Here is a 25843-nt window from a genome sequence, read left to right on the forward strand (position 1 = left end):
TAGTTTCATTCCTTCGTACGTTTTCTGCCAATAAATAATAAACCCTTTTGTACATTAAGTTTAGCGTATGAGTTGCATTTTTATTTGCAGTTAAATAACTTCAGAAATGACAGCAATCATAAAATGCTCAAATCTCATTTTCACGCTATTTTAAGTGTGTAGTGTTTCTGAAACCTTTGTATGACATCCTATTTTCTACTTAATTTTTCTTTTGTTATTGATCCCGTTTGGGCTAGTTGACCCTTTGACTCTTCTGAAATACGGCAGCTAGGACCTGCGATCATATCATAATGACTGTGAGGGACTTCCTTTCTCACCAAAGTCCCAGAAATAGCTGTTTACTAAAGGCGGACACAAATGGACCCCTGGTATCAAATGCCCGAAATAGTCAGAAGTACCAACATTGTGACTGTATGAAATGCCAAACATTACTGTTATTGTTGTAATTATCATTTCCATTTTTTGTCTCCCTATAATTGTTGTTCTCTGCCCAGGTTGCTGCTTGAATTAGGAATGGTGTTTTATTGCTCTCAAGCCAATAAAGTCAATTATGCAACAGGGCTAATATCTTGGATTTCCCCTTTTGCAGAGCAAATCAGACGTGATGGTGCAAGGTAAAATGTTGAAGCTGCCCAGAGAAGACAAAAAAAAAAGTACTAAATATGTTTTGGAGGGAGATCATTCCAAAGCAAATATAAGACGATATGAGGAAAATAAAAGCACAAGCCCAGCATCCTAGTTAGATTATTATAAAATGGTGATATTTTAAGGCCCTCTTCAAATTTTAGTTCCAGGCTCTCCATATTTAAATGCTGTAACAGTGAAAAACTGGGAAATATTTATAAACCCAACATTCCTGACTCTGATTTCAGACCCGAGTCCCTGCCTGGTTGTGTTGACAGAACCTTTTGCTCATTTTAAGTTTGGTGAAACAAATGCTCTATGGAAGGAATAAACTCAGCAAAAAAAAAAAAAAAAAAAAAAAAACGTACAATATTAACATCTTAATAATTAAAAATCTCCAAAATCCTGGACACATTCTGGGTGTGTTCAACTCATAGGTTCTAAAGGACTGAGTAGCATAACTCAGCTGTTACCACGATTCTTGATATACGCAGTGGCTTGGAAAAGTAGTCGTACCTCTATGGCTTTTTAATACTTTATCACATTATCACAAACTTACGCGTTATATTAGAATTTTATGTGAAAGACCAACACAAAGAGGAACATAGTCGTGAATTGGAAGGAAAACGCGTAGTTGTCATTTTTCTTACGACCTCAGAAGTGTGGTTTGCATGTCCATTTTGCCGTTTTTTATTCTAATAACCTTTTATAAAATTTTATGTAACACACTGACTTTTAAGTTTTGACCAACAAAAATCTTTCCTTCCTTTTCACACCAGCTTTTATTTTATATACACTTAATAAAATACACTGAGATGTGTTGTATTGAGACAATATGTCTTCCCAATAGCAATAAAAACAAAATTATAACAAAATAAGGGCTCACTTATTCCCGTGTTTTAAGGACTTAGATGCCTGAAAAACACACAGACAGAATGGTGTTGCTTGGCTTTTTTGCCTATTTTGTTACACCTCAACCTATAATTTTTTTTTTTTTATCTTATTGTATGTGATGTATCTGTACAAAATAGTCTAAATTGGTAAAGAGACATAAGAAAAATATACATAAAAGGGAAAAGATGAAATTTGCTATGAACCGCCCAAAAAAGTTCTGGTGCGACTTTCAAAAAGTCTCTCAACTTTCAAAAGTCTCATAATTAGTTAAATAAAATTCACCTGCATGCAAAAAATACAATAAATAAAATAAAAATTCAGGGTCTGGTTATAATAAAATGTCCAAATTTTTAATGTCCGGTGCGCTATCAAACCAATCATTTTCAAGTGGAAAACACACGGTACCACAGCAAACCTGCTGAGAATTAGTTCATATTTTAGGTACCTGTTCAACCAGTAATGTCAACAAGTTGAATTAGTTGGAAGTTAGCAATGGTCCACCTTTAAGATTACATCTAATTTTTATTTGCATCCTTTACACGTTTGCACTATACTCCATCAAAGGAGTTTCAGAAGAAACTGAAGCTCGAAGTTAGTTCCAAAACTATAAAAGGAAAAAACCTTCAGAAATAATCCAACAAAATCAAACTCCTCTTCACAAACACATATCTAGTTTAGTATCAACCAACAAAAATTCAACAAGATATTATCCACTGTCCCACAAATATGGAAACTTATAAATGCACAGCGCTTTGGAGTTATAGATTGTAAGAGTAGGCATGTAAATGAAATGTTTTAACCACCCATCCAACACTTAAAATACTTAATGTTATTTGTCTGTGAAAAACTAAAGTACAGTTTCTATCAAACACACTAGAACATTTACACCTAAAAAAACAGCACTTCTCCAAACAAAAGAACCAAATGTACTTCTTCTAGTAATGCTGGATCTGACAACCTCCTGCCAGATCATGTTTTTGTCCAGCTTCACTTTATGGACATTAGACAACTACATTGTAGAGTCTATGTTGGGTTATATGGATACGGATACGTGGGTATTTGAAAGAGGGGAACCTTCACAGAGAAGCTCTGTTGAGCTCAGGGTCCTGGTCTAGTGAATCATCTAACCCCCTAGTGAGGAGTCCACTGTCTACATATTGAAGAAACTGAACCTCCATACATCCTACACTTTGAAGAACACCCTCCTCCACACATAGGCATGAGGAGACCCCCGATCGAGCGCTATCGCCCATGGGCGCTGGCGAGATTTGGGGCCGCCATTTTGGGGCGGTCGACAGCTCTGCTCAGTGTGGTGTGTTTACCAGGAGCAGTGAACTGTCAGCGCTTTTTATTCCAGCAAAACTCGCTGAATACTTAATAAATGTTCACAGGTTTTGATTCTCTCTGCGATTAAAAAACGTATAAAAAAACCACCACAAGACCAAGTTTGCTTTTTATTTCTTATTTATGATTGTTTTTATTTTCGTAAAGGACTAAAAATAAAGCAACAACTTGACACGATTGTGTGTCGTTTAACCAACAACTTGATGAGAAATCCTGAGACTGTGGAATCCGCCTCTGGTGTCCTTGTGCTGTTCTCAAATCGACCGCCACAAGAGGGCGGCCGTTGTAGGCATAGACATTATGGTGTAGGTACCAGAACTGCTCTGGTAATCGGATCCATAGACATTAAATAATATAAAAGCTCTTATGTCTACGGTCAGGTCTGCGCGTTGTCCTGCGCTTGCCGATGACGTCACAAAACGGCAGCGCCGCTCAGACCCGGTTTCATGAAAATCAAATCTGCTCAGGGTCCGTCTTCATGATGAATAGATTTCATTTATTTACGGTGTCTATCAATATTAGTTGTTGGAACAACTATAAATTATACTACACAAAAACATCCTATTTTGACAATAGGAGCACATAAGGGCAATGTTTTTCCCATGTGAATAATGAATCATATATATATATATATATATATATATATATATATATATATATATATATATATATATATATATATATATATATATATATATTAGCAGCATTAACAAATCAATTTATCACAGATAAGAAGAAAAAACTGCATGTCTTTTACTCAGTAAAAGACATGCACTCTGTGCTTTTTGTCAAATGACAAAAAGCACAGAGGGTCCTGGCGTCTGCTCCCATTGACAGGCAGAATCATGGATGAGATGCTGGAGATGTAGGAAGGGGAGGGACAATAAACATAGACGTTATATCTTTGTTACACTTGTATCTGACATGTCCACACTCTGTTCAACATTTCTAATCATAACAATTAAATGTATGATCAAGAAATTAAGATTAAAGCATTAATGAACATAATTTAATTTATGTTAAATGTAAAGTGGACAATGCAGGGGAAAAAAACGCCCATGTCACTTTTTGAATAACTGCACATGTGTGAAACCATCCCACCTGCTGTTCTGCTCCTCAAGGAGATAGCGTGAAAAAAATCTCCCAAATACACTCTGGGTTTGTACATAAGCTGATCCCCACCAAAACTCGAAGCTGAAAAAAGATTGTCCACTATACCTTTAAGGCTTTGCTAATAAATAACACTGTTTTTAGACCTTACTTCAGTAAGCTAATGTCCAGGTTTTGTGTGTATCAAACCCATTGCATTTGGCTGCAGAAGTGACTGCAGTATCCTGGATGAGAGTCTTCAGAGTAAATGTGTGGGGGTGATTTCCAAACAGAGCACAACAGGGTGTGTACTTGGTTGATCTCAAGAAGAAAAAAACAGTACAATCAGTAGCATTTTACAGTTTTGTATCTCGGAGAACATGGTTCTGTCACACAGTCTTACACATTACCTGCTTAGATGTGTTGATGCCTGCCAGTCATTTTGATCCTCCCCACAGTATTTGGCCAGCGCTGTCTTCATATTACGGTTGGTGAGCTCAGCCTGTCCGTCGGCCTGGGGATGGTAGGCTGAGGTAATGCAGTGCTTCACACCCACATCCTCAAAAAAATGCCCCGGTTGACCTGTAGACACGTTTGTGCATGCCTCGACAGAGACAGTACGACTCACTACAGATCTTCTATGTCACAACCCACTAGGTGAAAAGATCAGTGGCTGCTAGAATGAACATGCAACATAAAATAGATTGTTTTAAACATGCCTTGCATCCATGACTGTCATGTTCTCCAAAACCTTTCCACCTCCCAACTTCAAAGGCAGTTACACACACAGCCCACAAACTCTAGTGGTACCTTTTGCCCTTTGCCATGGTAGGAAGGGGACCAATCAGATCTAGCTGAAGAACAGCCCATGCTTCCTAAACTTGGATAAGGTGAAGGATGGGTTCAACCGTTTTGACTGTTTCATGGTGCTGACAGCAGGGACACTCATCAACCTTTAAAACAGGGTATTAAATCAATTTCAGTTCATTTCCTCACAAGTACAGTCTATTTGGAGCAATGTAGGGACTACAAGTAAAATGCATCATAATTTACATAGAACTTGTTGGATCTAATGGACAGTTATAATGAGCATAGTCTAATTTTCATTCTGGAGAACAAATAACTCAAAAAGTTAAACCCTCTCACCCATTTTTTGACATCCTCTCATAAGGGTTTCCAGTGGTAGGACGCCAGGATGACCCCCACTGCCAAGATTGTCAGGGCAACTCCCTAAAACGTCACAAACCTGTGCGTAAAACACAACCAAGCGAAGGTTGCCCTGGTAGTTGTAACAGAACCGCTCATATAATGCAGCAGGGAAATAAAATATTCATTTTTATAGTAAATATGAAATAGAAACCACAAACATTAACGTTAAGTCGCACTGTTACTTACTTTTAACTCTGTAATTTTCTGAAGCCTTCCGAATGGTGGCCTTTCTGCTCTTGGGACTTGTAGAGGCTGTGATAAGTTCCTTTGGATAGGTAATGGTAGATTTCTCTGAAAAAATCGTCCATGTCTCTTACAAACTGCAATCCTGCCAGCCAGACTTAAAAAAAGTATTTCGGATATAACTGGTGAAACTCAATCAGGTTTTTAAAAAGGAAGATCCATTCATAATAACATTAGACTGGTTTTAGACTTAGTTGATTATAATTATTTCTTTAATGATAACGGGTTTATTTTCTTTTTAGATTTATACAAGGCCTTCAGTTCTGTTGAACATCCATTTATATTTAAAACTCTAACTCATTTTGGATTTGGAAAAAAGAAATTCAGGAACCTAATTAAAATGCTTTATGACAATATAAACAGCTCTGTAGTATTAAGTCATGGTACATTTAATAGGTTCCACGTTAATAGAGGTATTCGTTAGGGCTGTGGAAGTTCACCATTATTATTCATAATGGTTGTAGAGACGCTGTCAATCTTATTTAAAAACAGTTGTATATCTGGGATTGAGGTATTGCACAGGAACATAATGATTTGTCAACTGGCCGACGATACAACCCTTTTTTTGAAAAATTAAGAACAAATTCCTTTAGCTCTCCAATGCATAAACTTATTTTCAAAGGCTTCTGGTCTTCAGTTAAATATAAACAAATGTGAACTTTTTTCCTTGAAAGACCATCCATTACAATCACTATTTAACATTAATACTAAAAAAGAGGTGAAATACTTGGGAGTTGTTATTACAAGAAACAGGACATCTTCCGATAACGTTAACATTTGAAACAATATTGAAAAATGTAAATTGATTCTTAATCAATGGTTACAGAGAGACATCTCTGTTTTTGGCAGGATTTCATTGACAAAAATGGAGAGTCTTTCTCGATTTATTTACCCTGCTTACACACTTCCGATATCAACCATGATTATAAAGGCCATTAATAAACTAAATTTCAACTTCATTTGGAAGAATAAAAATCATTACATAAGAAAAAATGACATGATTAAAACTTATGAAAATGGTGGGGGAAATGCCATAGATTTTGAGATTATCGATGTTATATTGAAACTTGATTGGCTGAAATCTATAGTAAATAATAATCTATAGTATCTATAGTAAATAATAATCTTTCAATTTAGTCATATATACCCAATTTAGAGTTTAAAAAATAGGGGGAATTCAACTTCTCTTACAATCTGATTTTCATAAACAGGTTCTTCTTTACTGGAAACACCCCATAATACCCCTGTGTGGAACAATAGGTACATTCTAAGTAATAGAAAATATAACTTATATATTTTGACAAATGGTATAAATAAGGAATCTGGGCTGTTTCTCATTTCATGGACAACTGTTACTTTTTCAGGAAGTTTGTGAAAAGTATCAAATCAATTGTACTAAGAATATATAAAATTAGATCTTAAAAGCATTCCCTTTACCTCTTCAGACTATGGTTAGACAAGATGTACTATTTTCTGATATTTCTCCAAAACTCAAATAATTCTTTATAGATTATGTCAATTTTTTTCAGTGCTCAATGTAACAATACGTTTTTGAGGAGTCATCTATCATATTGCTTATCTCCCAACCGTATTAAGAGATAATATATCCTCAAGGATTTCTGTATAGAAGCAAAAAAAAATTATCAGAACTAAATCCTTTTCATACCCGGTCTCTCCTAAAGTGAAAGAAATTCAATCTAATAGGGATTCAGTTACCTGATCTTACCCTACGAGTAGTTTTATTTGGTATAGTTAAACAAAATTGGGGGTAATGAATTTGCTGTTAATATTAAAATTTTATTAGCTACATTTATTTACACAAATGCCGTTTTTTTCAAACGTAAACCATTTATATCCCAATGGAAAAATGAGACAAAATCTTAAAGTATTTAGAATTTGTGAGGACAAAAAGTGCTGGTAGATTTCTTTCTTTTTTAAATAAATTCAATCTTCTTGTTTAATGCCCTGTTCTTGAACTATGCCTAATATAATGATGCCTCTTATTCTTCTATATTAAGATACGCTTTATACATTTTCTGTGAATGCTTTTATGCAGTTCTGTAGTTGTGTGATGTATAATGATTAAATCAAGTTTTGGAGAAAAAAAACTGCAATCTCGCCATTAACGTATAGAGTCCGAACCCAAACCAACCATAGACATAATATAAATATATAATAATCTTATATAATGTCTATGATACCAACCACGTTCTACTGCATCGTGCCAACGTTAACCAATCATATACTGTGACGTCATCAGCAATCGCAGGACCCCATGCAGACCACTGAGCTATATTATACACTGGAGTGCTAATCGACCACTGTTAGAACGAGTCGCTTTGAAGCCACCGGCCGCCATATTGGTACTCCCTATTTTCCTCCAGTAACTAGGGAATATGTGCGCTACAGCATCGAATAACAAGGATTTTCTCGTCGTCAGGGGGGGCTTAAAACTTTTAAAATGTCAAATGCCATATACTTTTATGTTATGTTCTAAAACTATCAAGTACTGAGAAAGTCATGTGCTGAAATATTTTGCATTTTATTTATTTAAATATATATATATATATATATGTATATATATATATATAACATTTTTAAATATATAAATAACAATATACAAAACATATATTTACATATATGTATACATATATATACATATACACATACTTATATATAATTTCCTTGTAGTTGATAGTGTTAGTACATCCACCGACTGTAAAAATTACCTGTGAAACGTTTTCACACAGCCAGAAAACTGATTGTTGTTGCAAGCAAATCCTATGGGATTCTGTGAGAGTAGGGAGTAGCAAGATGGCGGCCAGTGACTTCAGTTTTTCGGCAAAATCAGCACTCCAGTGTATTATATAGCTCAGTGGCGCAGACCTTTTTTGTTTTTAAATAACCTTTATTAGAATATTCTTTATCACATACAAAAGGAAATAAGTACAACTTTCAATAAACAATCGCCAGGGGTTTGAACAAACATAACAATAATAAATACATACAGATGCAGTTTTAATAGCTTTTTTGTTATTGGAAGAGGACAATGTAGAAAAATAAGGTGTTGCTTCCTTTAAAAAAGAGATATGTGAGGGTTTAGTCATAATAACTTTGCAGTTGTGTATATAAAACTTGGCCAAAAATTACATAAGAAAAAATGGTCAGACAGTTCTTTTTTATATTTTGTGATTCCAAATAATACATCCTTAAAGTAAAGTTCAAATTTGTCATAAATATTGTCCAGAAGCGACAAATACCTTGCCATAAACGCCTGGTGTGTTCACAAGAACACCCCGTGCAGACCTGTCACTTTAATTTATGCACAAACCCCTGGAGAATGTTCACTGTTCATTGTCCTTATTTACATTTGATTTTATAATATTTCTCTTTGTATGTTATAAAGAATATTCTAATAAACATATTTTAAAAAAAACACCTTGATTAATGCGCCGCAACAGCGGAAGCGGGATCTGCTCTACCTCGAATTAGACCCACCCATGAGACTTGTTACGCATGCGCAGTGCGTTAGGTGACCTGTGGGGAATACAGACTTTAGTGAGAAGTAAAAGCATATTGTAGTTGGAGCAAAGTAACAATTTACCAGAGACGAGTTCCTTATCAAACCCGAGTTTAAAAACCTGTATGTAGTCACGCATTTAATACTCACCATGTTTCCGACTTCTAACACGGTGAAACTGAATCGAATCACCTTAAAAGACGTGGTCGGCCTCAAAATAGGTCCAAGGAAGCGAAGGACTCCGCACAAAGCCGCGGACGAGTCACCACCAAAAACATGCAAAAGTGTACTTTCCGAACCTGCGTCGGAGGAGGCCGCTGCTTCCGTCTGCGGTGACAGAGACCGACCGAGCTTCCCATTAACACCTGCAGCAAGCTCGGAGGAGCGGAAGAAGGACGCGACCCGGGACAACGCCGGCGGCAGACCGCAGGAGAGCCACGCAGCTGCACAGAGAGCCAAGCGGAGAAGTGACCTGCAGTCGTGCATGGCGCCCCCGGACACAATAGGCAAGTATGAAGCAGCAGAAATGACCAAAGTACGTCTCCTCCGCTAAAACAGGCAGAGATAGGGCTATTTTAGGAGCCGTGCGGGGTTCACTATCAGAGCAGGTAGGAGAAAGTAGCGCTCGAGGCGGAGGACGGAGCAAAGGGAAGGCCGAGCCAGCGCGTGGCCGCCCGGGAGGACAGGTGCCTGCAGGAGCACGACCAGAACCCAGGGCACCGTGGATCTGGTCCTTAGCTAGCGTCATTTAAGTCATGTTTTCTGGTGAAATGCACAATCCAGGTTGACATTTTACGAGGTGGGTGATCAATTAAACCATTTTTTCTTCTTCTTCTTTTTTTTTTTTTAACACGTGACATGCTAAAGCTAACCGCTGGGCGTCACTTTCCGCTCCTTAAGCCCAGCAGTATGGGACATTTTAGGAGATGTTATGCAGGAGGCGATTGCTGTAAAGGCCAGGGATTGCGTTAGGAAGCGTGTCCAGATAGAACCGGACGAAATGAGTCCATAAACACCACGGATGAGGCCATTAGCCACGCGAGGAGCAGGGAGCTGCCATGTTCAGCAGGGAAGAGAGGGGGGATTGGCTGCAAACCCGGCTTGTTCTGTCAAGGCGGAGTTGGATCCATGGCAATGCATGGAGATGATCGTTAGATTGCAAATAAATAAATAAAATTAGGAGATTTTGTACCAGTATTACAGTAAAGTAAATTGTTCCTTAGTATTTCCATTGGTCCCATTGGAAGCTTAGAGGATGGGCCATGTGGTGCTCCTTCAGATCATTGTTAGCATGAGTGTAAGCCCTCCAGGCTTCTGACATTAGTCTAGCTCGATACCACATCACAGAAGTGGTTAAGCTAATTTACATTTTTTGATCTCTGGGCACAGATCATGCTTTCATGCAGTCCCCATATTGCCAAGAGGATTGAGTTCAATACCCGAATGGGATGAATTTGAGCAGTTTAGCTTCTTGTTTGAGGGAAAGTTAAAGTAACGGGTTGCGCTTTTCTATGCAACCCGTTACCACAGGCAGTGAGACCGCTGCGCGTAATGCTGCCTGGCTGTTGGCCTATTCTAGGTTCGTAAACCATGCCTTCAGTCCTCCGGCCACGCTTCCTTTGTGGCCAAAAGCCTCAGTCTTTGTCTCCTTAGGTTGTAAGATTTTTGTCCAGAGAGGCGCAAGAATGGTCTTTGTGGAAAGGTATGAACAAGAAGTTGGAGTGTAGAAAAATAACTTGCATTTCCAGACTTTATTCCTTATCCCATTGTTGATATTTCAGAAAAAAACAAGTCTTGATAATTCAGGAAATGGTGGAACTGGAAGAGAAGGGAGTTTTGACTTGAAACATGTTGGAACCCTTGATTTGAATTAAAGAAAACTTCCAAGAAAACCAATTATTTACCAGAACAGATGAGCGGTTGACCCGTTGTATCTCATGTCTGCACTTACTGGCTTCCTTAGATATCTTTCACTCTCTGCTTTCAGACTTTATTCAGAACGCGCATCTGAACCCACCTGGACCGCCGGGCTCCAAACACTGCAGAAGAAGATCCGGGGGAGCCTCCCTCTTCGTTGTCTACGGGGAATGTCAGTGCGTTCCCCCGCAGCCCAAAGCCTCCGGCCCAGCCCCGGCGCCTCCTCCCCCCGCGTTTAAGGGCCGCGGCGGAAAGAGAGCCGAGAGCGCCGCTCCGTGCACAAACAAGCACCCCTGGGTAACGCTGTGTGACGTGGCGGCCAGATGTGCCGTGTGCCGTCACGGCTGTGGCTACGTTTTACCGGACGAGCTGCGGGCCAAGACGATGCGTTGCTTCAAGCAGGGCGCGAGAGCCGGGTTTCGGATCTGGCCCAGCTGTTCGGGGCACGGCGAGCGCGACGGCGAGCGAGGCGCTGAGGTTAAAAGCGGCACAGAGCAGCGCAAACGGCCGGGAGAGGGCGCGCAGTCAGAGGCCTCCACGAGTCCTTCGAAGCATTTCTGCAACGGCTGGATGGAAGCGGACCACACGCCTGCCGGCCCTCTCTTAAGCACCAAACGCGAAGGAGGTGCTGGATCCGCCGGGGTGGACCAAGACCCTGATGCTGGACTGGGGTCTGACCGGCTGGGTTTGGAGCTTGGCGGAGACAAAAGAACAAGGCAGGAGGATGGAGTCCAGTGCAGCAGAGCTTCTAGTTTCGTCGACGCGATCAGCAAAGCCCGCCTGCCAGGAGGCCCCGCAGAAACGAACCCACAGCAGATGTCGGCAGATGAGTCCGGCGAGGAGGACACGGCCGAGTCCTTCACTTGCCAGAGAGTGAAGCCTTATTGTAAGAAGCGGCCCAGCTCGTGCGCCCGGACCTACATGCCCTGGCCTTTCCCAAACGGTCGGCCGAGGCGCGCCGCCGGGGCTTCCGCCGCAGGCCTTTCAGAGAGATCCGCGGGTTCGTCAAAAAGGAGCGCCGGCGACTCCCTAACGGACAGTCAAGATCTGCTGAGCTGGTCGTCAGGAGAAAGCCACAGCTTGCTCTCAGATGCGTTCGGTGGGAAAATGTCAGCATCGGTCCAAGTAAGCCTGAAGCCGGCGGAGCTCTCCGCGCAGTCCGAAGGCCCCGTGGGCCGTCTTCCTTCCCGTCCCGTTTCATTTCCAGGCCCGGCCCAGCGTGGCGAGGAGCCGGGCGCTGAGGCCGGAACGTTTCCGTTCAGCCGCCCCGACACGGACGGCTCCGCCTCCCCGGCTCCCCGCTCGGCGCCCAGCCCCAGTGACTGGGAGACGTCCTCCGCTTTGTCTCATCTGTCGGACCTATCCGCACACGACGCTTCAAGCTGGCCGTCCTCCACGCCGTGCTCCGCCCTGCCTCTGGGGCGCCCATCCGGGGAGGTCCAAAACGCCGAGGGGAAACCTGTCGGCCTCCATCAAGACGAGAACAACAACAACAACAATGGCAGCCCGCCCAGCCTGGAACCATTTGACACAAGCCCGTTTAAACCCAAACGTTTGTCCCCGGGCAACGTGGACGCTGACTCTGGTGACTTCCTGCTCCCTCCCTTGCTCTCGCCCGTCACCTCGCCCTGCAGGCGCGTTCTAGACAGAACGGCGTTCCCAACTGGTTCTGACGATACGGAGCAGGTTTTGAACAGAGACCAAACCCCAGCAGGTTCTGAGAGCTCCAGGGATCTTCCTGAACGCCACGACGTTGTAGCAGCAGCTCTCAGTGCTCCCTCTGACATCACCGCTTTCAAACCCGCGCCTTCTCCCAGCGACGCCGACGGGGGTGAAGAGGAAAACCCCGGGCGCAGCGATAGCACTTCAGAAGAAGCCCCCAGAAAGGCAGCCGTCGGCTCCAAAGTTCTGCCAGAAGGCGTTCCCTCTCCCAGCAGCCAGGATGAAGAGTCCCTTACTGATGAGGAAGAGCACAGCTCTGCTACGGAGGAGGGATCAGCCAGCGACGGCGCAGAAGGCGACGATGGAGAAGCGGGGAAGGCCAAAGAAGAGTCGGCCGTCTTGGACGAGCTCACGGCCTACGAACAGGACATCCTGCTCGTCGGCGTCGTTCAGGAGGATCCAGAACTGTTTGAAAACCTGCCGGAGAAGAGCGTGCTGAACCTGGGCCCCGTCAGGGAGCCGCCGCCTCGTAAGAAGAAAGCAATCCCAAGAATAACCTTCTCAGCGCAGGCGGAGCGACCGTCTCCAGCGACGGAGCAAAGGTGAGGCTGCTCGTGGTTTAGCATCTGCTCATAAAGGGTTTTAGTCCCTGCAGCCGCATTAAAACGAAACGCGTTTGTGTTTCAGGTTCCAGCCAGTGGCAGCGGCTCTTGAAGACGACGGTATCGATGTCGCTCCTCCGTGGAATATTTTCCACCGTCTTTCCGTTGAATCTGCTCTGTGTCATCGACGTTTATCGTTGTTTTTGTCACAGAGGAGAGCGAAAGCAGGCCGTGGAGACCTCGGTGTGGCGGCGTCTCTACCAGAGGTCCAAACCCGTGTCCCGTCGCCGTCAGCCAGAGCAGACACGTGGTAACGCAACACCGCCATACCCTCACACCTAATTCCCCTGGAGTTACTTCTTTTTTTTTTTTTACGTACCTTTATGATTGATTTATCATTGATTTATTTTAAAAGCGTCTTTACGTTTCACTGTAAAGATGCTTTTAAAAGGGAGCAGGAAATGTGTGGTTAATTGCTTTAAGCTGTTGTCATAATGTTCAGTTTTATTTCAAAGTAATATTAGAGGGCCTGTAATTATTATTGTTATTTTTTTAAAAATATATTGCGTTGTTGTTTTCTAACGTTTTGTCCCAGTACAATCACAAACTTTAAGGCATTTTATCGTGCTTGTATGTGTCAGACCAAAACAATGTACAACATAACCTGTGTCATGTGTGGTTTTCAGACTTATTTTATTTTACAAAAAGAAAAAAAAAAAAAGATCTTTCATTTCTTCCATTTTCCTTACAAAATAGCCCAAACACTGTGGGACTGAATGGCGAGTACGTAAGAGGAGCGGTTTTCAGCTCTGACTGTGTTAGGAGTTGTTGTCCTGGGCAAAGGTAAAGCTCCAGGTCTCTGGCAGCCTCTGACTGCATGTCAGGTTGTCTCTGTGTCCATCCATCCTCCCATCAGTGTAAACCTGCTTCCCTGTTGAAGAAAAGCATCCCAGCTACACGACGCTGCCATCCTTATTTTCCATTGTGCTCAGGTTGATCTGTTTTTTTTTTTCTTGATTTACTTTTTTTTTTTGCCATACACCGTTTTTCCGTGCAGACCACAAAATAGACTTTTGGTCTCGTCCAATCAGAGCCCACGCCCCTGCATGGCTCCTGGCCAACTTGCATGCAGGACTTCTTCTGGCTCTCTTCTTGCCACGCCTCCATAAAGGCCAGATGTTTGAAGTCCATCCCTTTGTTGTCAACAGATTCTCTCACCTTGTTGTTTTCTACAGCTATGACCTACAATCCAACGAAAAACATCGAGCTTTGGGGTTCTTAATGTGACAAAGTTCAAGGGATATACGAATATTTGTTTAAAGTCACCGTAGAAGGTTTAATCTGCTTCATCTCTCCTAACAGGGCCCCTCCGGCGAAAACAGTAGGATAGATGGCAAATGGTATTTACACAGTTCACACGCTCACCTCTTTTGGTACATCTAGTTTGTTGCTAACATATTCTGTGTGTCTGTGTCTTCAGTAATCTTGGTCAACCCATCAAGAAAGTGAGCTTCTCCCACAGCGTCCCCCCAGTCACGGCCTTACAAACGGGTAAATGGGTATTTTAGCAGATGCAATAAAAAAAAAAGGGGTCAACTCACATCTGGCTCCTCTGCTCCTTACACAGGACCCGCTGTGAAAACCCCAGCGACTAGGACAGATCCTAGGTGCCAGAAATCTAATGTTGTAAGTATTCTTTGTTGTAAAAAAACTCGATTACACTCGTGCGCTCTATTTTTATTTGCGTTCACTGGCTTATAATAAGAATAAGAATGAGATTGACTAGATTAAGTGGAGCAAAAACCCTTCCAGTGATAATGTCTCGTGGATGAGCCGTTTTGATGCATCCAGCTTTGCAATGCACAGATCATAATTTGCTTTAATATGAATTAGCAAATGTTGCTTTGTATACTGCAAACACGACGGTTGCTCCTGGAAAACGTGCCTAAACCAAACAAAAGGAAGAAAGAATAGTAGCGACCGAGTCAGCTAAATGGCTGCTTTGCTGTTTCTACTGTGATGGGCTCTTCTGTGTAATGGAGCAAATCTTCTAATCCTCAGTACTGCAGACTGTACTTCAGTGAATCGCTGTCCTGTGGCTACAAAATGTGTCGCTTCCAGCATCTACCAGTGGAGGGGGATGAGAAGGTACGCATTCATTCTCAGCGTAGACACCGTGTCCAGCAGGAATTCAGCGGGCTTCTGTAGAGACTCTGTGTTTATTTCTTCATCGAAGCAGGATTAAATCTTTCATTTTACTCTAAATTGTGCCTTTCTAATCATCAACTTGTTTCTGGTAAACGACTGCTTGGTTTGCATCCCTCTATAGGCCTGTTTGTTGATCACAGAGGGTCTATCCCCCTCTGCTGTGCCGTTTGTGTTGTTGCACATTTTCAGCGCCTGTAAATAAATCCTTTTCTTCTAGTTCTGTGTTGACGCTGTGGCAAAGTTCTCCAAACATCCAGCTTGCCTCCTGAAAGCAGGTCAGTGTGCATGTTTTTTTTTTTTTCTCCCCTCCCGCAGCTGTAGATTCTTTCCAAAAATCGTTCAACCTTTCAGCATTTCGTCACATCATAACCTTTCCAAAGCACGTGCAGACAGGCGCGGACGCATTCCTGTAGCGGAGTGCAGGAGATTTAGCATCCACGTCCTCAGAGGTTTACTAGAGAACATTAGTAAACAAAAAGCATCATCGGGGAGAGAGCTGTGGAGATGTTTAAAGCAGGTTTAGGTTAGAAAACGTCCCTTGGTGAGACAGATTCTCACCAAGGGATGTTAAACGAAAGGGAAAATGAGAAGACGGTGAAACGACTGCAAACCTGGCAACTGCAGGGGCGCTGCACAGACCAGCAGGTCAGGTGAGTGCAGCTGTCAGTCATGCACGATACTTATCCGGCCTGAGCGCAAGAATGGCCAGAGTAAAACGTTAGTTTGCCATAATGCATGTATGAGACACAGCAAACATGAAGGAAGGTGCTCCGCTCAGGTCAGACTGCAGCCAAACCTTTTTTTTTTTTTTTTTTGGTTTGTTTCCTAGATCCAAAGAACTACCTGTGGCCGGTAGTTTGGTTATGCAACACTGCAGGTTTCCCCCACTTGAAAAGGCAGCTTGCTTCCAGAGATCCACGGGATTTCACTCAAAATGCAAAAGTTGATTCTTTTATTTGAAAGTTGTTGAATCAACAATAGTAGCAGCAGGTGAAAACCGTCTCCTTCTCTTTGGAACAAACTTCCCTGCAGTGACTTCGGCCGGCCACCCTCACAGTGCTCATTGCTGCCCTGTGATTGAACATCTCCCAACTAATAACTCGATGATCTTCACCTGGAGTCTGCTGTCTCCAGGTTGGGAGACACCCCCCCCCCCCCCCCCCTATACTCTGTAAGAGAAGGGCGGGGCATGAATTCAGCTCAACAAACACGTGGTGACAGCTTCGTGCTTTGGGGATGTTATTATTATTATTATATTTTTTTTTTTTATTTATTTATTATTATTATTTTTATTATTATTTTTATTTTGGAAGCAGCAGAAAAGCTGGCCCAACTTGATTTGACAATGCTTGAAAGTGAATACAGAGCAATACTAAAAGGAATCTCTAGGAGACTCGATCGGGTTTGCACGGAAGAATGACCAAAATGTTAGCAGAAGTGGGGAAATTAGGAGAAAAAAGACTTTCAGCTGTTACCACAGTAAAGGGCAGCCCCCACATCGTCGACCTCTGACCCATACAGTAAATCCCACTAAATACGTTGAAATCTGTGGTTCTAACGAGACTAACGAGGCACTGGATGTTCAGGCTCTGTGGAGATCAGAAGCATCCGTTTTCGTCTACACCTGTATCCCCACCCGTCTGTGTTCGCAGGAGCTGTGTTTACAGGGTACTACCAGAACAGCCCACCGGGGGCGTACTTCTCCATGCCGGTGCTCCTGACCCTCCTTTGGGCTCTGCTTAAAGCTGGCATGGTGTCCCATGTCTTCTCAGTCCTTCACGTCAGCTTGGCCCATAAATTAGTGGTCAGTGCCGCAGTCACGTATGTAACATAGAGCAACGCGTCGCCCGGTGGATGCAGGAGAACGTTGGCGGCTTAACTTGTTCCCGTTCTCCTGACCTTTGCAGCCTGACCACGAGTTCCTGCTGGCTCTTTTTAACTATGTGAGAGACAAGGGGCTCCAGAGCTTGATACCAGAACTGATGGAGCTCACCTTCAAGGTACCTCAGTCGGGTCACCCTGTATCTGCCGTCCTCCAGAGGTGCTGCAGCGTGGATGTGAATGGTAAATTTTCTTTTGCTTGGTGACAGATGGCCGGCGTTGGTTTGGAGCTGGACTTGGACTGGATGGAAAATGTGAAAAACACTCCCATGTTTCAGCAGACGGCTCAGCAGACGTCACACGATGCTTTGGTTGGCAACCACAAGTTAGTAACTCTTCAGCTACCATCGTGTTGTAGATGTTCCCTAACCCTCACATAATAATCTGAATAACTGGTTTCATGTATGTTTTTTTTTTTTTTTTTTTGTCTGCCTGTACAACTAGTCCTGAGCTGCTGAATTTATTGCATGGGATTGTTGAAATAGAGGTTAGACTTTTTTTGTTTTTTTGCATATCCATAAGAATTGCACTGTTTCTTTCTATATTTTTTAATCATCCTTTCTGTTAGCTTTGTGTCAAGCAAGAAGACTGGAAACGGATGGGAGAGGTGTATAAGGCCCTCTGCCAGTTCAGCCAGCACCCTAACCAAGTGGAGCGCATCAGCGGCCGCGTCGCCGTAGCCCTTCTGTCTGAGAGCAAAGACAAGGTGTCACTGCCCTTTGCTGCTTTTGCTGAGACAGGTGACAGTTTTTAATAATATGTGTCAGGTACTTATTTCTCTACCTTGATGTATGCACAGTGCCCTTCAAAAGTGTTGATACTTAAAGAACCTTTCACGTTTTAGCTAGAAAATGTAGTTTTTTTAGCCTCTTATGTACACATTCAGGCGTATTCTGGAATGTCAATCCAAACTAGTGTTTAAAGGACGGATGCCGGAGCGCACGCACTCGGATCGTTGTAAAGAAAAATACTCTCCATGTAGGGAACTTAAAAAAATCTAATTTCTGCTAAAATTCAGTCAATAAACTGACACAGAGGGTTGGACACTTCTGAATGTGAAACTAAAGGAAAGAAACCCTGTTCTTTAAAATCTAAAGTCATTTAGCATGATTAAGAAGTGTGAAGTGTAAGGCTGCTGGTTTTCTAGGCAGAAGACATCTTGAATGGGACTGCGTCTAGTTCTTTATGGTTAGATGAGCCGCTGCACTAGGGCTGACCCACAACTTACCGGTTCCCTCATTCTCTGACGAACTTCTCCGTCCCTGCTGAAGAAAAGCCTGCAACAGCCTGATGCTGCCACCACCATGTGTCATCAGAAAGCTGCTGTTCATTATGATGTACAGTTACGTGCCTTGGCCAAAGAGTTGCCCATTAGATGATGGACTTAGCATTGTTTTGTATGCTAACCCTGCGCTGAACCTCAACACTGTTTTATCCCTGACATGTTTACTGTGTTCCTTGGTCTTCATGATCCTGGTTGGTCTCTAGCTAACCTCTGAGGCCTCCAAGAATACTTATTTGTGCTAAATTACACTTAGGTGGTCTATGTTTACTAATTAGATGCATTGTAAAGGTAATTGATTGCACATTATTTAATTTAAGGATATCGGAGTAAAGGAGGTTGAATTGAAATGTACATCAGTTTTTAGATTTTTTTTTGTAAAATTGATTTGAAAAGCATGCTCAGGGTTTTTTGTTTTTCTTAATTTCTCAAATCCCAATGAAACGCATAACAGTCCCCTGTAAAAGTATTCACCCCCCTTCCCCCAGCTTATGGTCTGTCAGTACAGACACCACTAATGCATCACACCATGATGACCAAGGAGCTCTCCAAACAAGTCAGGGACAAAGTTGTTAAGTACAAGTCAGGGTGGAGTTATTAAAAATATCCAAATTTTTGATGTTCACCTGGAGAACCATCAACTCCATCATCTTCAAATAGAAAGCACATGGTACCACAGCGAACCTGCCAAGAGAGCCGCCCACCAGAACTCTCAGACCGGGCCAGGAGGGCATTAATCAGAGAGGCAGCAGAGAGACCAAAAGTAACTCTGAAGGAGTTGCAGAGCTCCACAGCGGAGACAGGAGGATCTGTCCATAGGACCACAATGAGTCGTACACTCCATAGTATGGCTAGGTCTCATCTAGGATGAGCCGATACAATACAATTCTCGATATAGCTCAGCTTGATTTGATTTGACTCCAATATTGATATTAATTACTTTCAAATTAATGCTCAAAGTCATTCAATCAACAAAACCTGCCAAATATTATATTTAAGTTCAATTTATTGAACACTGAAATATTTACAGGATAATAAAGTGCATTTGGTTCAATGCATTTAAAAATTCCAAAATGTGCCAAAACGTCTGATTTTAGGAACGAAGCTGCTTCTAAAATCCTGTCGGCCATTCAGCAAATTTATCTCACTTGCACTTCCTCGCTGTCAACAGTAATGGGACGCTGTAATAGCGCCCCCTAGGGGTTGGGAGGTATATCGATATTGAAAGCCAGAATATCGATAATAAATCGTTTTTAAAAACATCAATATTAATCTTTGTATCGACTTTTATGCACAGCGGTACGCCATAGAGAGGGTCTTTATGTAAGGAGGATGGTGTGGTCCAACATGAAGGAGCTTGAGCGGTTTAGCCTTGAGAAATGGGCAAAAATCCCAGTGGCCAGATGTGGCGAGCTCATAGTGTGATCCAAGGCCACTTGCAATTTCAAAAGGTGGCTGTACGATGTACTGACTTCAGGGGATGCACAGTTATGCACGCTGAAGATTTGTTGTGTCCTAATTGTTGCTTGATTCATAATAATAAAAAAAAACTGTCTTCATACTTATAGGTATGTTCTGTGGATGAAATGGTGCAAACGCTCCAACAGTCTATTTTAATCGCAGGTTGTAAGGCGACAAAACTCGCAAAAATGCTGAGGGGGGGTGAATACTTTTGCAGGGCTTTGTTAGTTTATGGCTGTAATATGACCAAAAGTGGAATAGTGGTATAAATACTTCTGCTTGGCACTGTAATGATCGCTGATCCGTTTTTGTAGCGTGTCAGGGTGAAAGTGGGGAGAACCTTGTTAAGAGTTTTTTGGGCAGAATCGGAGTCACTTTGATGTTAAGATACCACAAAAACCAGCATTGGACTAAGGTAACTAGCCTTTTTGTTTCTTTTCTGCATTTCTCCAACTTTCATTTGATTAATCATGTTTTTATTTATTAAAAAAAGGATGTTTCTTATATGTCCAAATGTAGGGCTGCAGAGTGGTGGAGGTGATGTCTGTTTTAAAAGTGGACTACACCGTACTGAAGAGTTTATTTGGAAATGAACATGGAGTATCACGCTGCTACATTATCAGTGTGGCAGCAGAGCTCTTCTTCCTGAGTGGAAGTGTGGAAGGAGCTCTGAAGACACTTCGAGGTAATGGTTTCTGTCCTGATTGGGTTTGGCCTTTACTGACTTCTTGAAGTCTCAGACTAGGGTCCTCCTCTATGGCAAAACTGTTAGTTTTCCTTATGAGTAAGAATTTGGGTTAGTGCCAAATTTGACACGTAGAAGCTGTTACAAACACATTTTAACAAAATAAAATACCAAAAACAAAAAAAAAGTTACAATTTTATTATTTAGATGAATTACACAGCAATTTATATATTTCAACAGTTCATTTGAATTTGGTTATACAGCTAGTAAAACCTTAAATTGAGTTTCTTGGAAAATTATATAAATATTAAGCATATTAATTAAATAAATTAAGCATAATAATGGAAAGTTTGGTGGAAGGAAAAAGTGGTTAAAACATATTGTGAAACAAAGTCTATTCAAGAGCTTGAAGAGATGCATAAACCTGTGGCTCACAGGTATAGTCAGGAAACTGTCTACATCTTATGCATTCCTGGTGTTTTGTCCCTCCTGAATTACAGACTTCAGTTGTACTGTATTTTTCAGAATATAAGGCACTTAAAATCCTTAAATCTTCTCAAAAATCGAAGGCGTGCCTTATAATCCAGTGCGCCTTATATATGATTATCGTGCTTACTGACAGATTTTATGTGGTACAATGCTCTCAAAATTCCAAAAAAAGGTAAAAACCAAAGCAACTGGACTTGTTTTCCGTAGTTGAAGACGTTTCACTTCCTCTCCAGGAAGCTTTCTCAATTCAGAAAGTCTGGAGTAATGTGCAGTACCAAGCTAAGGTGTGTATGCCGCTAAAAACCTGTCAACAACGGTCTAGTAGATGGAGAGGGAGCTCCACAATAAAATACAAAAAGAGACATGGACAACCCTTGGGAGTGTGTCCAAGGAGATGAGTCGGTCCAAATACTGATGGGGTCAGGCCAAAAAAAGCTAAACGCCTTAGAAATTCAGGGTTCAGGGTCTGAAGGACAACAGACATGAATATGTAAATTCCTGCAAATTAAAGGGTTGTCATAAATAGGAATAAACTCTATAAATTGAGAAAGTTATTGAATAAAATCTTTATATTTAGATAGGCGGTAAACAACAGCACATTACAGGATATGTGAGCTCAGTCACAACAGGTCGCAATTCAATTAAGGATTAAGTCGTGGCAGGCAAAGGCCTGCATTTAAGTGTCTTTGTATGCAGTGGCAACCCCTCCGCCTCGTCCCTTCAAACATGGGGATATAAAAAAGGGGCAGTCGGGTGGGAGGAGTCCTGAAAATGTGCCGTTTCCACAAAGTTTCAGCCACTTTCCCGTCAACACAAGGATACCCGGGAAGTGAGGGCAATAAAAGTCATTCAGGTTTTGTTGGTGATCTGCAATTAAACCGAGCCATGTGAATGGACCAATGGTCAGTCTGCTGGGAGACACGACCTAGCGGGTGGAGGCGCTCCTGCATACGGCCCCGTCTCAACATGAATGCAGCCGCATACCCCAGGGGTCCTGAACGGAGGATCACAAAAAGTGTATTCTAAGGATGAATCCAGATGAGGCCCTTTAATCTTAGGAGTCACTGAATGGTGTCTAGGTGAGATGGCAGTGTCTTTGGTTGCCTGTAGAAGTCAGGTTCTGGTAGCCGCACACAACAGCATCATCATGTTGGCCAGAATCTATGAGGTATCATGAGGAAGATGAAACCAATGTGCATGGGCCGAGGACCAATAACAAATCAACATGGGCTTCATTAATACCTTAGCAGTGCCACTGGTTGATCGCTTCCATGCCAACATGCAGTAATTCATGCAAAATGAGCCCAGAGCAGGAACGGTGAATTACATGGTCATTCTTTGTTAAATTTGGATAAGATTCATTAAAATGAACAGAAATTAAACCCTGAAATCCATCACTGTATTATTGAAACAAATTAAGCATGCTCCGCTAATCTGAGGTGCAGTCGTAATGAAGTCTGTGAATTGGTGTCTCCAGAACACAACTGGTTCCTGAGTTCGAGTTCGTGGCCATGTGAGCCTGCTGATCTGGAGAGGAGGACTAATGTGTTGAGGCGTCTGGCTGGTAAAACCTCCTACCGGGACACGCTGGAGGTGCTCTGCAATCTGCCAGGAGTTAAGGAACCCAACGGTGGGTGCAGCCGAGGGGTATTCCTCTTATATGTGGAACAAGATCTGGATCTTGTTCCACATATAAGAAACTCCATAAAAGTTTTTTTTGTGTGTGTTTCAGCCAAATAAAGGTGAAAAGCTTTTTTTTTTTTGTTCGCTGCTTAGTGTCTTGTTTAAAAACCAGATAACTGATCGGTCCCCTTGCCCCACCTCCAGACTTGATAGACATCTCCAGGTACAGTCCTCTGTTTGCGTCTCACCTCCAAGTGTGCGTGGAGAGGCAGGTTCTACCTGTGGCGTCGGACACGCTGGACTTCATGCTGTGTAAAAAGCTGGCTGTTGAGCACCCACTGCTCCAGGCGGTGCTCGACAAACTGGGGAAACAGAACCTGTGGCTGCGGGCGCGGGAACTCTTCAAACGTAAGTGCCACCGGAGAACTCTGCTCTGTGCCCAGTGACTACAAAGTTGACCGTAAAATGTGATAATTAGATGTTGGGTTGTTAAGATATGGGCCAAATGAAACCTTACAGTGTTAATCCCTCAGATTCGTTGAATGTGGGCTACTACCCTGGAGTGTCTGCAGCCCCCGGTTCGATGGCGCTGATTGTACCATGTCAGCTTGGAGAGGTGGAGCTTGCCATCACCTTGGAGATGTTCGTTGCCTTAAATGCGTCGGCCATTCTTCCTCTTTCAGACACCGCCACCGGTCCTCCTCTCAGCATCACTCTAAGAAGGTAAATTGATGTTTGAGAAAGTCTTAATCACTCAGACCTGTAGTGAACCTGAACTTTTTAGTATTTGTCACATTACAGCCACAATGTACTTTGTATTTTGTGGGAAGGGGTTAGTAGTTATTAATTTGATAGGTCATTGTAAACACATGGCTGAAGTCCCTCATAGGGCTGGACCTTTATTCTATGGGTTTATCTTTATTGTGAAACATTTCTTATCATGATAAGAATTTGGGTTTATCCTAATGATAAATTCCAACTAGTGATGTCTGAAATCCCCCAAAACTACCAGTATTGCCATTTTCTTCACTGTTAATAAATATCAATAAATACAAAAAAATATATAATTAAATGCGGTTACTGTGTGTAGTTTGGTAATAAAAATCACATTTCCTTATGGAACATATTTGGGATTGTGTTTTAATGTTACATTTTAAAATGTTTTACGGCCAGTATTTGTGCTTATTGGGCTATAACTGAAATGCAGTCACAGCCACACAGTACCCTGAAAAAGACTTCAAGTAGCTGTAATTAGTCTTTTATCATCACTTTTATTATTACCACAGTATATTGTGATAAAATTCATATCGCCCACCCGTAGTCCCTCACCAGCATTCAGTCTTCCAGGTCTGCAGAGGTCTGCTAATGAGTCCGTCATTCGATTTATGTGTTTGAGAAGGGATGCATCTAAACTGTATTGTAGTAGCTCATACGCTTTGGACTTGGACACGGCTGGCATAAAATACATGGGAGTTCAGATAAATCTGACAAAATGTGAAAGCGTAAAAGGAGTATGAATAATTTCGCAGGACACTGCATGTGTGAGACTTCCCAGCTACATCATGTGACCTGTATGTTCTTGGTATCGCCTCTATCGCAGGACTCTCAGCTGTGAGGTGGAGTACATCTCAGCAGGTAACCGCCTTCTTTCCGCAGCTTGCCTTCCTCAGCCCAAACTCACTGTCCACTACATCGAGGTCAACTCCTCCCAGGAGCAGGTGTTTAGGCTCCACGTTCCCACCGCACACCGCTGGCTCCGCCACAACCACTCATGGGCCAGCGAGATGTGGACACAGCAAGCTAAATGTTTAAACCCTAACTGATCTTGGCAAGTATTTGACATTGTTTATGTTCAGCATCAGTGAGTTCTCCAGGAAAGGTCAATGAATCAGGTAGAACCACGTGTTTCATCTCAAGTTCTATGGGGGCGGGGGGGCTAACGGCAGAAAATTGCAACCTTTTTTGGCTTTCACTCAGTTTTAAGGGACTATTTGAATTTATTTATTTTGGGAAACAGTTTATTTTTTTGGGGGTTGGGGGGTGTAAGGCTGTTTACCTGTATATAAAATTTGAATGTAAATATGTATTTATATGACCACATTATGTTTCTGTATTGTTTGTTACAATATAAAGTGTTGCTTGTTCAGAGCTTGCAATTTACCATTTCTTTGTATGAAATGTTTTATTAAAAGCTTGCTTCTCTGTGTGCGTGTACATATTTATAGACAACATTCTTTACATGCAATATTGAGGAAAAGTGGATCGACTAGATCCAGCCTGAATGACCTAATGTAGAAACCCCTTCTCATTAAAGCTGAGCAGGATGTGAGGTGTGTCTATCTTTCTGAGAAGGGAAAAGAGCTAAGCAATACCTCCAGCAACAGCAATTATCCTGAAAGTGGGTGGAACCGTGTGGAAAAAAATCTCCCAAATCCACTCTGGTCTTAATTACTTTCTGTTTAGGCCTTCCTCTTTTCATAAACATGAACGCGGTTCGCTTCATGCGACTCTCAGCCATGTTCAAGGTGTACGGTGAGAGCAACAGAGCTACACTGAACGGCTAACACCGAAGCTAACTGCTAAGCTAACCGGATACATAAACACTAGAAGTGTGCATGCGCAGCCAGTAAGTGGAAACTATGAAGGAACGTGCACGCACACAGGCGTTGCGTGAGCGCGTCAGAATGACGGCATGTAGAACAACCAATAGATGAGGCGATGCTCCCTGGAACTTAAGGGACAGAGGAGGGCGAGAGCAGGACCAAAACTCAAATCCATGCCCTTTGGACTGAGAGGTAGGGATTGGTTAGTTTTTACAGGCCTGCAGCTCCCACAGAAAATTATTTAACTTCCTTTTTGGGAATACATATTGTATTTACTACTTTCAGGATGGAAGGAAAATTTTACCCAGTTTCTGCACAGGATTAGCAACTATAGCTTTAATCTGAACCACATCTGAATGTCTGATCTGTTTTATTGAGCTGAATGTAACCTATTCAATTGAATTTTATTTATATAGGGCCAATTTACAACACGCCATCTCAGGGCACTTGAGAAGAAGAGGAAGGCCTCAGTAGAAAGAAATAAGACCAGAGTGGTTTGGGAGATTT

General features: G+C 42.2%; 2 protein-coding genes across 2 annotated transcripts; both read left to right on the forward strand.

The window, feature by feature from the left end:
• The first annotated feature begins 8917 nt into the window (after nucleotides 1–8917).
• LOC118565418 lies at nucleotides 8918–13108 on the forward strand. Its single transcript, XM_036145857.1, has 2 exons — nucleotides 8918–9429; nucleotides 10911–13108. The coding sequence occupies exons 1-2, from the start codon at nucleotides 9075–9077 to the stop codon at nucleotides 13106–13108; spliced, it is 2553 nt and encodes an 850-aa protein (XP_036001750.1). The 5' UTR covers nucleotides 8918–9074.
• An 85-nt stretch (nucleotides 13109–13193) lies between these two features.
• On the forward strand, nucleotides 13194–24996 carry topaz1 (testis and ovary specific PAZ domain containing 1). The gene is made up of 18 exons (XM_036144920.1): nucleotides 13194–13224; nucleotides 13317–13414; nucleotides 14467–14504; nucleotides 14585–14655; nucleotides 14732–14790; nucleotides 15166–15252; nucleotides 15530–15587; nucleotides 16965–17116; nucleotides 17220–17312; nucleotides 17403–17518; nucleotides 17638–17680; nucleotides 17762–17933; nucleotides 20251–20351; nucleotides 20456–20621; nucleotides 22588–22740; nucleotides 22938–23141; nucleotides 23267–23456; nucleotides 24334–24996. The coding sequence occupies exons 6-18, from the start codon at nucleotides 15211–15213 to the stop codon at nucleotides 24554–24556; spliced, it is 1713 nt and encodes a 570-aa protein (XP_036000813.1). The 5' UTR covers nucleotides 13194–13224; nucleotides 13317–13414; nucleotides 14467–14504; nucleotides 14585–14655; nucleotides 14732–14790; nucleotides 15166–15210; the 3' UTR covers nucleotides 24557–24996.
• Nucleotides 24997–25843: the final 847 nt, after the last annotated feature.

This window comes from Fundulus heteroclitus, chromosome 13, assembly GCF_011125445.2.
Source record: "Fundulus heteroclitus isolate FHET01 chromosome 13, MU-UCD_Fhet_4.1, whole genome shotgun sequence".
Lineage (NCBI taxonomy): Eukaryota > Metazoa > Chordata > Actinopteri > Cyprinodontiformes > Fundulidae > Fundulus > Fundulus heteroclitus.